This window comes from Henckelia pumila, chromosome 3, assembly GCF_033568475.1.
Source record: "Henckelia pumila isolate YLH828 chromosome 3, ASM3356847v2, whole genome shotgun sequence".
Taxonomy (NCBI): domain Eukaryota; kingdom Viridiplantae; phylum Streptophyta; class Magnoliopsida; order Lamiales; family Gesneriaceae; genus Henckelia; species Henckelia pumila.
The window spans coordinates 29,093,960-29,107,838 of NC_133122.1; the positions used below are offsets into that span (position 1 = coordinate 29,093,960).

The window sequence follows — 13,879 nt, forward strand, 5'->3', positions numbered from 1 at the left end:
GGGAAATAGCATAGCACAAGCTCAATGTAATAAAGGGTTGTCTCCCTATTATTCAAAAGAAAAGGCACTTCGGTCCTGAAAAAGATGCAGTAATAAAGGAGCAGGTGGACGAGCTACTCAGGGCTGGGCATATTGAAGAAATACACTTCCCGACCTGGTTGTCTAACATAGTCTTAGTCCCGAAATCTACGGAAAAATGGCGTATGTGTGTAGATTTTCAAGATTTGAATAAAACATGCCCTAAAGATTGCTACCCCTACCTAGAATAGACCAGCTTGTCAATTCCACTGCAGGGCATGAATTACTTAGCTTTTTGGATGCTTACCAAGGATATCACCAAATTCCCTTGGCAAAAGAGGACAAAGACAAGGTCAGTTTTGTCACATCAGCAGGAACCTATTCCTATGTGTCATGCCGTTTGGACTCAAAAACGCCGGGGCTACATACCAAAGGTTGATGGATAGAGTATTCGAGCAGCAAATTGGAAAAAATATCGAGGTCTATGTAGATGATATCCTGGTCAAGACCCAAACTGCGGACCAGTTCATTACCGACCTAACTCAAACTTTTCAGACTTTAAAGCACTATCGACTTAAGCTAAACCCCAGCAAGTGTACTTTCGGAGTCCGAGCTGGAAAGTTTCTGGGTTATATGATTATAAGAAGGGGAATCGAAGCTAATCTCGAAAAGGTCCAAGCCATCATTACTATGAGCTCCCCCAAGAATATACAGGAAGTACAGAGATTAACAGGAAGAATTACAGTACTGGCCCGATTTATAAGCAGATCAACAGATAAAAGCCTCCCTTTCTTTAAGGCACTATGAAAAAAACAAATTTTGAATGGAATGATGAAAGTGAGAAAGCTTTCCAGGACTTGAAAGCTTACTTAAAGCAGTTGCCTGTGCTGAATAAGCCTATCCAAGGGGAAGAATTGTTCTTATATCTGGCGGTGACCAACCGAGCAGCCAGTTCAGTCCTAGTCAGGAAGAACGGAATAAATCATCAGCCTGTGTACTTTGTGAGTCATGCCTTGAAGGGAGCTGAACTCAACTATTTAACGCAGGAAAAACTAGCCTTAGCTTTAGTTATCACTGCGAGAAAATTGCGTCCTTATTTTTTGTCACACCCCATCACGATGCTCACCAACAGCGTTCTGGGAAAAATTGCAGCTAATCCAGATGCATCAGGGAGACTTATCAGATGGATTACAGAGTTGAGTGAGTATGACATCAAATGCGAGCCCCGGACAGCCATAAAAGCTCAAGCCCTAGCTGATTTCTTAGCGGAGACAGTACAACTAAAACAAGAAGAATTATGGAAGATTTTCGTAGATGGGTCATCATGTCAGTCCGGGTGCGGAGCTGGAATTGTGATCATCTCACCTTGGGGAGAAGAAACTAAAATTTCAATCAGGTTAGACTTCAAGGCCTCAAACAATGAAGCGGAATATGAGGCATTATTGCTTGGGCTCAAAGCAGCACGAAACTTGGGCATCTCCCGAGCTAACCTGTATTTCAATTCCCAATTAGCAATCCAACAGAGCAACGGGAGATTTGAATGTAAAGATGAGAAGATGTTGAGATATATCAAAGCATTAGACAAAGCCAAAGAAGGGTTCACCGAGTTGAACTTAGAGCTCATCCCCCGGGCTGAAAATATTAAGGCAGACCACTTGGCCCGCTTAGCCAGTGCTCTGAGTAACCGATCTGATCCCATTGTCGCAGGTCGGGAACTTGTTTTGCAACTAGAAACTCTGGATAAAATTATAGCTCAGGTACCGGAAGGAGACTGGCGATATGATATGCACAAATATCTAATCAAGAAAGAATTACCGAGTGATAATAAGAAAGAAAAGGAAGTTAAGAGAAGGGCTCTCCGCTTTGTTGTGATCGATCAAATTTTGTTTAAACGATCTTTCTCTCAGCCTTTGTTAAAATGTTTGGGTCTTGATGAGGCCAATTATGTCTTACGAAAAATTCATGAAGGGTCTTGTGGCAGTCACCTGGGCAGTCTGGCCCTAGCTCGAAAAGCACTTTTGGCAGGATTCTTCTGGCCAACCATGCGGAAAGACTCAGCAGATCTGGTTAATTCTTGTTATAATTGCCAGAGACATGCTAACCTACAATGGAGACATGCAGAATACATGAAGGCAGTGGTGGCCGCTTGTCCTTTTGATCAATGGGGAATGGATATTGTGGGGCCATTCCCTATTAGCACAGGACAAAGAAAATTTTAGTTAGTCGCAGTCGATTATTTTTTCAAATGGGTTGATGCCGAGCCCTTAGCCAAAAGTACAGAAAATGAAGTGCTCAATTTTCTATGGAAAAATATAGTGTGCCGCTTCGGAATCCCTCGCAAGTTGGCATCAGATAATGGGAGACAGTTATGTGGATCCAAAGTTCGGGCATGGTGCCAGGAAATGAAGATCGAACAAGTTTTCACCTCTGTATCATACCCGCAAGGGAATTTACAAGTCGAAGTTACCAACAGAACGATATTCCAAGCCCTTAAGACATGATTGGATGCAGCCAAGGGCAAGTGGGCAGACGAGCTCCCTTCAGTATTGTGGTATTACCGAACTACAACTCGATACGGTACGGGTGAAACCCCTTTCAGCATGGTGTATGGGACTGAAGTTGTTCTCCCAGCAGAGATCGGACAAGAGAGTGCCAGGATCATGGCATACGGCCCAAACAATCAAGAACTGTGAGCAATGGATTTGGATTTACTTGAGGAGAACAGGTCCCGGTCTGCAATTAGGCTCGCAGCCTATCGCAAAAGAATGACCCAGGCCTACAACAAAAGAGTATACCATAAGGTTTTCCAGGAGGGAGATCTGGTTATGCGAAAGATACAACATCCAGGGGAAAGAGGAAAGCTAGAGGCCAAGTATGAAGGCCCATTCAAGGTGATAGGAAAAGCTGAAATAGCTGCATATTACTTGGAAGATGCCCAAGGCAAGAGGGGTAAAAGACCATGGAATGCTCAACACTTGAAAAAATACTATCCCTAGTAGCTCAGCTCGGGCCTTATCATGCTATAGCTCCCTAAGCTGGATAACCAGTAAGTCATTCTTTTTGCGCTATTTATTTCTCAATATTTTGCAGAAGTCAGTCCTGATTTGTTTACTTAATGGTCAGTCCTGTTTAGCGTCAATTTTTGGAACAATTTAAATGAAAAAGTCAATTTTGTTTTATGGAACTTACCCTACAAAGTCCACCTCAGTGGCCCACATCAGTGGAATTAAAAGCCTAGGCAGGTCTGGCACACAAAGTCCACCTCAGTGGCCCATATCAGTGGAATTCAAAGCCCAGGCAGGTCTGGCACTCAAATACCACCTCAGTGGCCCACAACAGTGGAATTAAAAGCCCAGGCAGGTCTGGCACTCAAAGTCCACCTCAGTGGCCCACATCAGTGGAATTCAAAGCCCAGGCAGGTTTGGCACTCAAAGTCCACCTGAGTGGCCCACATCAGTGGAATTCAAAGCCTAGGCAGGTCTGGCACACAAAGTCCATCTCAGTGGCCCACATCAGTGGAATTCAAAGCCCAGGCAGGTCTGGCACACAAAATCCACCTCAGTGGCCCACATCAGTGGAATTCAAAACTCAGGCAGGTCTGGCACACAAAGTCCACCTCAGTGGCCCACATTAGTGGAATTCAAAGCCCGGCAGGTCTGGCACACAAAGTCCACCTCAGTGGCCCATATCAGTGGAATTCAAAGCCCAGGCAGGTCTGGCACACAAAGTCCACCTCAGTGGCCCACATCAGTGAAATTCAAAGCCCAGGCAGGTCTGGCACACAAAGTCCACCTCAGTGGCCCACATCACTGGAATTCAAAGCCCAGGCAGGCCTGGCTTACAAAGTCCACCTCAGTGGCCCACCAGTGGAATTCAAAACCCAGACAGGTCTGGTACTTAAAATTACTAATGAGCAGTACTAACACCCACATTTTGGTGGGTAATTAAAAATCCAAGTATGATTCAATCTCGAGGATCACAGTAAAGCTTAAAGAGCTTATAAAAGGTACTAATTTGCATTCCACCAGTCCAGGCACCCTTAAAGGTCGGAATTCAATTCTCACTCATCCAGTCCGGGTACATGTAGCTCGGGTTTTAGGAAAACACTTGATTAATTATGACTTGATTTTCATTCAGCCAGTCCGAGCACGTAGAGGTCGGGCTTTAATGGTATAATGAATTCGATTTTCATTCATCCAATCCGGGTACATATAGCTCGGGTTTTAATGATACACGATAAATTGTAGCTTGATTTTCTTACAATCAGCCCGGGCACATTAAGTTCGGGCCTTCAAGTATCAGAATTCGGCTCAGTTTGGCCAGTCTTGATATATTGAGATCGGGCCTTTAATGAATTGCACAATAAATTCTTGATTAAATTTTCAGCCAGTCCGAGCGCATATAGGATGAATCCTTAAAATTTTTAAGGTTATGGTTTTTTCATCCATCCAGTCCGGGTATATTTAGTACGGGCTTTCAATAATTTACATGGTAAAGTTTGACTCAATTTGAATTCAACCAGTCCGGGTATATGTGTAGGTCGGGCCCTTAAATGATTTATACTTGATAAATTTTGTGGCTGGATTTTCATGCACATTTATAACAGTAAAACCATGTTAGAATAGGATAATTCTTAAATAAACCTGAACTGGGCAAAAACATTCATACGTGAAAGAGTAAAAAATGTATCAGCCCTACCTGGGCAACAACCGAAATCAATGACCTCGCAGGGTCTACCATTTAGATAATGTTTTTAAACAATATTTATACAAATAATCAAGGGGCGGAGGCATCCTGTGACTTTGAGCTCTGGACGGGATCTCCTGGTTTCTCTTGCTCGGTCTCTTCTGAGTCTTCGTCGGGCATGTTGTCAAGAGCTTTGGTATAGTCCAGGAAAAGGGCGGGGTGCTCGGTCTTCGAATACCCATTAGCCCTGAATTGGGCAAGGCACCCTTTAAAGCCTTCATCAAAAAAGGTAGCCTCCTTCTCAGCTACAGCGTTGGGAAAATCCACGAAGTTCAGGAACTCCTGTTTCCCGACCTCCATCGCAGCCTCAAGCTCCTTGGTCAGGGCCCGTACTCGATTCTCTAGTTCATTCTTATCCACCTCCAGATCGGCAGCCTTTTGTGGGTAGCCTCAAGAGCATCTCGCCCGGACTCAATCTCCACCCTTATCTCGGTCACCTCCTCGTCATGCTCCTTCTTCATCTCACGAGACTTCCGTGTGAGTTCAGAAATCCGAGCTACGAAGGCTTCCTGATTCAGGTCATGCTCCTCTCGGGTTTTGAAAGCTCGGCTAGTGATCTCCCCTCCCCAAGCTAAAGCCAATGATAATAAATGCCAGCTCTGTAAGTGCCAGATCAGTATACAAGGTAAGATTGAAAAATCGCAACATACCTGCAAGGATGCCAAAGCAAAGTTTTGTTCAGCTTCCAGGTGTGGCACCGCTTGTAGGATTTTCAAGTCAAAACGGGAAATTAAGTTCTGCATTATGCCCAGACACCCTTGGGGGTCGGGCTTCGAGAAAAATGACATCTCTGGGACCCCGAGCTGATCGGGCATCCCTTGAGGCTCAGTGTCAGGTAGTGATCCAAACTCTATTACGGGTTCCTTGCCACGGGCTCGGGACGAGGAAACAATGGACGGCTGCTCAAGCTCGGGAAGATTAGTGCTGGGCTTTTCCTTGGTTTTGGAAGCGTTATTTTTTTACTGTTCAGTGGGAGGAGGTTCAGGATGAGTGCTGGCCTCACTATCCTCTGTTTTCTTCCTCTTCAAGTTCTTCAGTGCAGCTCTGAAGTTGGCAGGCATAGCGGCAGATCTGATCCTGTCGTCTAAACAAATAAAAAAATACAGTAAATAAAAGGCATAAGGGGAATCAGTCTAAGATAAGGATAGCACGGGTACAGGGGTACTACCTACATCCCCTTGGATCTTTACTCCCTTCCCACTAAAGCCATAATGACAGAGCAGATCCTCCTCAATCAGGCTCTCAATATCAAAAGTTTGCGCGGACATGGTCTTGATAAAATTGGTGAAGTTATGAGTAGGCAGGGCTGGGGGTTCAGGACTGGTGAAGTTCATAGCCCAGTTGGACCGGCATTCCCATGGATGGTTGGGGTTGACAAAAAAGTATCTATTTGTCCAGCCTTTGTGTGAGCTAAGCTTACCCTTCAAAAAGGGGTATTCGGGTCGCATGGAAATATAGAAGAGGCCCGGGGCGGTTTTCTTAATTTGCAAAAAGTAAATGAAATTTCCTATGTCTAAGGGAATTCGGAAGAAACAAAAAAGGACACCTAATGATAGAATTGAACTAAAAGAGTTCGGGGATAATTGACTCGGACACACACAAAAGTATTGACATAAATAGGATACGCAGTTCGGGACTGAAAATCTTAAACCCATCTTGATCTGATCTAGGCTGAAGCTCAAGAAGTTAGGGGGGGGGGGTCTGTGAGCCCGGTCTTTACGGCCTGGGATTATAAGATCATAGGTATCGGGCATTCCCGATTTCTCCCTAATGAGGGGACCCAGGTCTTGACTTAGATGGGAGGCCAGGACTTCATACCATTGTTTCCCTTTGGCAGATAATCGGGCCTCATCCGACCTAAGTTTGTGCAGTCGCTTTAATTTTTCTATACGAGTCTCCGACAGATCCAGCTCTGAGCTTGGATTATTGGAATCGGAGGTCTCGGGGTTGTTAGAGGGAGAATTGGATGCTTCAAAAAAGGCTACTATTTCCCGAACAGAAGTCTCGTCTGGGGAGGACATATTAATCAACCTAGTGTAAGGACGGTAAGACTTACAGGTGAAAGAGTTTTAGCTCGGGATTGACACAAACAAGACAGACGCAGCAGTCCGGGTCGGGCGAGCTCTTGAAATTTTTGCAGCGTAACAGTACAAGAGTGAAAGGTAAAAAACAAAATTTTTACCGCCCAGTATATATAGAGGTGGTGAATCGATCTGGACCATTGATTTTTAACTTGATCTACGGTTCGGGACGGGACAAGCCATGTTTTTTTTACTTCGGGAAATGAACCGTTAGAGGACATCTGAGCCGTTCATTAAAAACACATCATGCGGATCCTGATCTGGACCGTCCAAAAGAAACACATTGCATGAATTAAATTCTGAACTGGTCGAATAACACATGCATAGTTCGGGGTCCGGACTGAATTCTTATTCTAACTTCATTCTTCTTTTAGACCAGTTAGGGAGGTACTATTGATGCCCCGGGAAATTATTTTGACCCAAACCCGTTCATTATGGGTTGGCCCAATTTTGGGATTATTATTATATATCAGGTCCAGCCCAGTTTTCTACTTATTAGGGCATGTCAAGACCTGGGCTGCTTATTACAGGGCTAACTCGAGCTGGGGCCCAAAAGGGCTTGGTATGTTTTATAGGTCAAGTGGAACTTGAATACATTGGAGATAAGCTTGACCATTGCACAGATATGAATGAGATAGGGATAAATCAAGGGCGGACCAATGAGTGAAGAGTTCTACTCCATGATATGTTATAATTCGACTAGGTAACTTACTCTATTTTTCCTATAAATACTGGTACTGTTATGGTATTCATTATTCATTACTCACTTTTACTTTCACGCACTCATATCTCTCAATTTTCGCATTAATCATACCATCTGCCTTCAAGACACTGACTTAGGCATCGGAGGGGTCACGCCGAAAAAACTTTCGGCGCCCCTTGACCTAGCTGTTGCTTGTGCAGAACTTGGTGTACCCGACCCAACCTGCTTCATTGGAGATTTGGAGGATCCATTCTACCAGACCAAACCCGAGGTAAAATTCCGACATCATCAGGGCTTATCAACCAATTTTCTGAAATAATCCAACCCCGGCTGTCCCTCATGGTTACGAATCACACCTCCAACTACCTAACTTGTAGAGCTCTCCTTATATGCCGCATCAACATCTACTTGGAAATGGTTTACTATCAGGGCAGTCCATGTCTTCGGCGAGCTGACCATATTTGGCTCAGGAACTTTTGCTACTGATGCACGAGCGGCAAGGAATTATTGCAACAGATTTTTACACCAATAAGCATCCAAGTCTCGAGCCTTGATGTTTGAGTTGTGCAAGTAGCGAGGTGTCTCATTCCATGTGGCCCAGGTGCGCATAGCAAATCACTCAAAATCTCCTTCATCACTAAGAAAAAATCAAACACATCCAAATGTCGCAACTGTTTGAGAGTCGACCATATCCAGCTCCTTTTCCAACAAGATTTCACGGCAGGGCACGAGAAGAGGGTGTGGCTTGTTGTATCCCATTTAAATTGACACATCGGGCACCTCCCAGTAACCGGCACATGATGAGCAGGTAGATTTTGTTCCTTGGGAATAATATCATTTAGTCTCTCCACCAAAAAAATATGGACTTTTGGAGGGATCGATAACGACCAAAGGAACTGCCACCAGCTCTTCGGGTGTGGGTTCGAGCTAGATTTGGGCTGCTCATAGAAGCCAAGGGCTGCCTTGAACCAATCCCTTATGTTAGAACCTAATGGGGGGATTTAGGTTCTGATGATGTCGGAATTTTACCTCGGGTTTGGTCTGGTAGAATGGATCCTCCAAATCTCCAATGAAGCAGGTCGGGTTGGGTACAACAAGTTCTGCACAAGCAACAGCTAGGTCAAGGGGCGCCGAAAGTATTTTCGGCGTGAACCCTCCGATACCTAAGTCAGTGTCTTGAAGTCAGATGGTATGATTAATGCAAAAATTGAGAGATATGAGTGCTTGAAAGTAAAAGTGAGTAATGAATAATGAATACCATAACAGTACCTGTATTTATAGGAAAAATAGAGTAAGTTACCTAGTCGAATTATAACATGTCATGGAGTAGGACTCTTCACTCATTGGTCCGCCCTTGAGTTTATCCCTATCTCATTCATATCTGTGCAATGGTCAAGCTTATCTCCAATGTATTCAAGTTCCACTTGACCTATAAAACATACCAAGCCCTATTGGGCCCCAGCTCGAGTCAGCCCAGTAATAAGCAGCCCAGGTCTTGACATGCCCTAACAGGTAGAAAACTGGGCTGGACCTGATATATAATAATAATCCCAAAATTGGGCCAACCCATAATGAACGGGTTTGGGTCAAAATAATTTCCCGAGGCATCAATAGTACCTCCCTAACTGGTCTAAAAGATGTAGTAACCCGTATCCAGAATTAGCGATTAATGAGTATATTAATCGTGTAATAATATTTTGATTAAGTAAAACATGATTAAGGAAATTCCAGAAGGGTTAACGGAGTTCAGAAATGGATCCAAGACACTCGAAAATGGCTTAGAGGACCCCAAGACTCGAGTGGGATCGGAACCACCGATCTAGGATCGGAGCTTTCGATCTTGATGACATCGGAACCACATCGGAAGCATGGAGATCGGAACTTTCGATCCGCAATCGGAGCTTCCGATCGACTTTCGGTGACAGGTGTGTGGTTGCATGTGGTTGAGATTGACACATGGCATTGGAAATTCCGATCGGAGGAACGGAGCTTCCGATCTGCACGTTCGGAGCTTCCAATCAGGGAACGGAACTTCCGATCGACGTCTATAAATATAGGGTCCGAGATCCTCATTTCTTGCCAATTCCGAATTCCTCTCCTTCGCCCTAGTAGCTCTATTTTGGGCTTTGGGTACTCTTATTTTAGAGTTGGAGTAAGGAACATATTTTAGTATAGTCGGACAGTGTCTGACATAGTAGCGGAGCAGTGCTCGAGGCTGTGGAGCTGCAGCAGGGGTGTACCCCTAGTTGCGGGATAGTCGCCATCAGTGGGCTGACGACGGACGCAGGTATAGCTATGGTCTCCTTAAATTATTTAGGAGTATGCAATAGCTTAGTTAAGGCTTTTAGAGCTTAATGAATGATGCCTGGGTATTTGCATTGTAGAACTGATATAGGCTTGGAACCTAGAGCGGGACTGCTAGGAACTGCCTGTAGTAAGGTACGCAAGTACAGACTGAGATTGCCAGCGGGTTTTGCATGCTTATATGTTGCATTTTGTATGTCATTTATTATGCAGCATGTGCATATCATATTGTGCCTGTCCATCTTGTGAGGTGAGCCACGTAGGGTCGCTCAGCCCTGTCTGGACGGTTGATGTCTAGTGCTCAGTGACTGACGGGTCATGGGTGATTAGCATCGGGGGACACGGTCCACTTCCTGTAGGAATGAGCAGTGTACGCAGGGTTTGCTCCCCGAGTTGTACCACTCATGTCCTAGGCGCCATTACTGAGCAATTATATACAGTTATCCCAGATATGGATACCCTATCATTTGCATGCATCATATTTTGTATGTTTTACCCAGTGCTTTCGTATTGAGCTTAGAGCTCACGTTTAGTCTTTTTTGTGTATCTGGACACCCCATTCGACGGGGCAGGTGTAGGTGCAGGATTGAGCACCAAGAGCTTGGAGTAGCCAGTGACCAGTAAAGACAGCAGGATTAGCTGTAGGTTCTGCCTTTAGGCTATTTATTCGATTTGTTTGTATAAATCGAATTTATTTAACCGGTTGTATTCTGCCGGTCTGTTTTTATTTAAGTCTTCCGCAGCGATTTATTTAATGCATGTTTAATTATGCTCTTAAATCTGATTAGGTAGCGGATCCGGGTAGGGTTGCTACATTTATTGGTATCAGAGCATATGCATTCAAGAGACTTGGGATATAGTAATGAGACTTTGGGTTATCCTTATAGGATGGATGAGACCTTGGAAGAAGTGATGATGCGGCAATTAGTTTGCCTAGAGACTATCATCATCGGCAGGATTCCTAAAGATTTGGCTTATGGGATACCAGCAAGTGCGGACAGGAGTGATGGATTGTGTCCAATTCTTCAAGACTTCTACTCATGTGGATCCTAGCTTTGGATCGAGTACCGGATGTCAGAGGCAGTGGCAAAGCATTGGATGGGACGCACTTGATGCTTGCATCTATATCGTCCATACCATGATGATACTACTCTGAATATTCTCCAGTCGTAGATGGAGAGATTGTCAGATAGACCTTCACCAGAGAATGCCTCGAGAGCCTAAAGCATGACAGGTTTCGAGAGTGAGGTCTTTAACCTCATGTAGAACATGGTTTTGCCGGTATGCTTGTATCGATGCGTTCGGTAGGCACACTGGAAACTTCATGTTCAGAAGCATGATTTGGTTACAAGAAGAACACTGATGGTAGATCGTGAGCAGAAGAGGTCGACTGACATGCACTGACGCAGAGCATAGCTGGTTAGCTATCATGAGCCATTCCTCCGGAGTTCTTCGTAGGAGGACATGTAGAGAGACTTGGTCGGGAGTATGCTTGTATCGATGCGTGTGTCGATTAGAAGCATCATGCTCAAGAAACGAAGACTAGTACGATGATTTAAATACTGTATCGTTGTAGTTGTAAACAGTATTTCAATTGTAATGAATCATCATACTATGGTTGTATCATTTCAAGTTCGATTGTACATTTCATTGTATTTTTACTGTATGTATTACATGGGATTGTAATTGAGAAATTGTACATAAATGAAAGCAATGATACATGTTTTATTTATCCAGCAATTCGTAAATGATTGCAAGTGATTTTGTTAGGATTAGCATTGTTTTAGTTGATTAGTGTTCAGTTATTGCAGCTCATGGGATTTGAGTAGGCCGACTGTGACGGTTTGACTTGTGGTTAGTCTAGGCGTATTTCTAGGATTGACCTGGTTAGTCAGTGGACTATGTTAGTGCCAGCGATGAGTGGACTCATCTAGGGGCATAAGGGTATTGTTCGGTTTAGAACATTTGGGCTTTGTTCTAGGTTGTTTCCTTAGAACAATAGGATGTCTGACCTTCGTTAGGTTAAGGCTTGCGATGATTGGTTTTCATCAGGATGCCAGGTCCATTATATGCCGAGAGTTGTGGACTATGACCATGACTAGACATGATGGGGCGCGACCCTATGCCAGTGTTACCTGGGAGCCTTCGTGCTTCAGGAGATGGCGGTGGGAAGGCTACTCAGTCTAAGGATTTGGTGACAGTCACGACAGGGTATGACCTTGGATTGATATCAGTTTGATATCGATGGTTTGATATCATCTGGTGTGTCAGAGATATAGTTTGAGTATTCTGCTGTAGGAACCAGTCATGGAGGGATTTTCTTGACAAGTGTGTACTCTGAGCAGATAGGTTTTAACCTTTGGGTTACTGCTAGACATATGTATCTAGTAGGTGGACGGATTCTACCAGCGATGGCTATGGGTTATCATCAAAGTTGTGGTTAGAATTTCCTTGTGATAGGAATTATCCAAGATACTGGATGGAATGTTGTTTTAAGACTTTGACTCGAATACGAGGACTACTCCTTGATGATTGGCTTCATCAGTATTGGATTATATCAGACGTTGAAGATTGTACATGACTATTTGAGATGTAAGGGAAGCATGGCCTATGATCGTGAAACCTTGGAGGTTGTCCAGGTGGGTTATTGATGAAACGACCCTAACTCTATAATTATTAAATAAATAAATATGCGAAATTTTTTTTTTTTTTATATACTTACTAAATAAAAGTTGTACATATATGCCCATACATATATGCACCGAATAAAAAGATTTAAAAATAAATAAATAAATAAATAAATACTTAAATAAAATGCATTCTTTAATAAAATAAATATCTGAGTCTACATTTAATTAAAATATTGACATGAGAAAATAATTAAAAACTGCATGCACAAAAAATATTTAAAGTGTAACATTCCAAAACCCAACCACTGAAAAATACTTAAAATAAATGTAACATGCTGACATAAATAAAACATGCAATGTGACTCAGACAACTATCACGGTCACGGGGTCACTGCATGTCCGCTCATACATCCTCGCCTCCGGTGGGTACAACCTCATCCTCAACGTACTCACCTGCACCATACCAGTGTAGTGAGCCTAGAGGCCCAACATGCTAACATAACAAGGGTTTAAAATAATTTAAAACAATTAAATACTAATACATACATATACATGAATGAGCATGCTTGAAAATATCATAACATAACATAACTTAACTTAACTTAAATAACATAATACATAAACATTGTTGAGCAATTAATTTTCTAACATCGCATGGTTGTATCCGTAGTGTAACCTTAAATCATACATTAAATACTGATCAGCGTGAAAACCAACGTACGTGGCGGTGACGAATCACCTCTTAAATTGGCAGTAAACTGCCCTTCAATAGTTCACATATGGGGACGAATCCCCCTTAAATTGTCACACTACTTCAACTTTTAACATAAAATATTTTATTATTGCTCAACCTTAAACATTTAATTATGCATAAAATTATTTCATGAATGCATGCACTTAAATAAAATGTGTGTCCTTCATATATATTTAATTTAAATTTCTTACTAACATATAAATATTAAAATAACTTCAATGCATAAAAATAATTAAATATATAATCAGGACACATGCAATTTTCTCATGGATGGTCCTGGACTGCTGGCCCTATCACTCAAGCTCATTTACTTAAATCTGGCCCATTAACACTGAGACTGGCCCAATAACATGCTTAAGCCCAATAAAAATTATTCTAAGCCCAATTAAATAATTAAAGCCCATTAAAGCATTCTAGGCTCAATAATAACTTAAACTGGCCCAATGGGCCCAAAACCCATAGACTGGCCCAATAACTTTTATGGGCTCAAAAGCCCATAAAGTTAATGGACTAACTTAATTAAAATTTTAAAAGCCCAAATAAAATTATTTGGGAGTCCAAATAATTTTATTTCAAATTAATTGGCCCAAAAACCCATTAATTCATAAAATATTTTAAAAATAAAAAGACTCGAGCCCGGCCC

General features: G+C 42.8%; 1 protein-coding gene across 1 annotated transcript; it reads left to right on the forward strand.

The window, feature by feature from the left end:
- Positions 1-821: 821 nt before the first annotated feature.
- On the forward strand, positions 822-2,237 carry LOC140888352 (uncharacterized). Its single transcript, XM_073296032.1, has one exon. It carries the CDS (start codon positions 822-824, stop codon positions 2,235-2,237), a length of 1,416 nt encoding a protein of 471 aa, XP_073152133.1.
- The last annotated feature ends 11,642 nt before the right edge of the window (positions 2,238-13,879 follow it).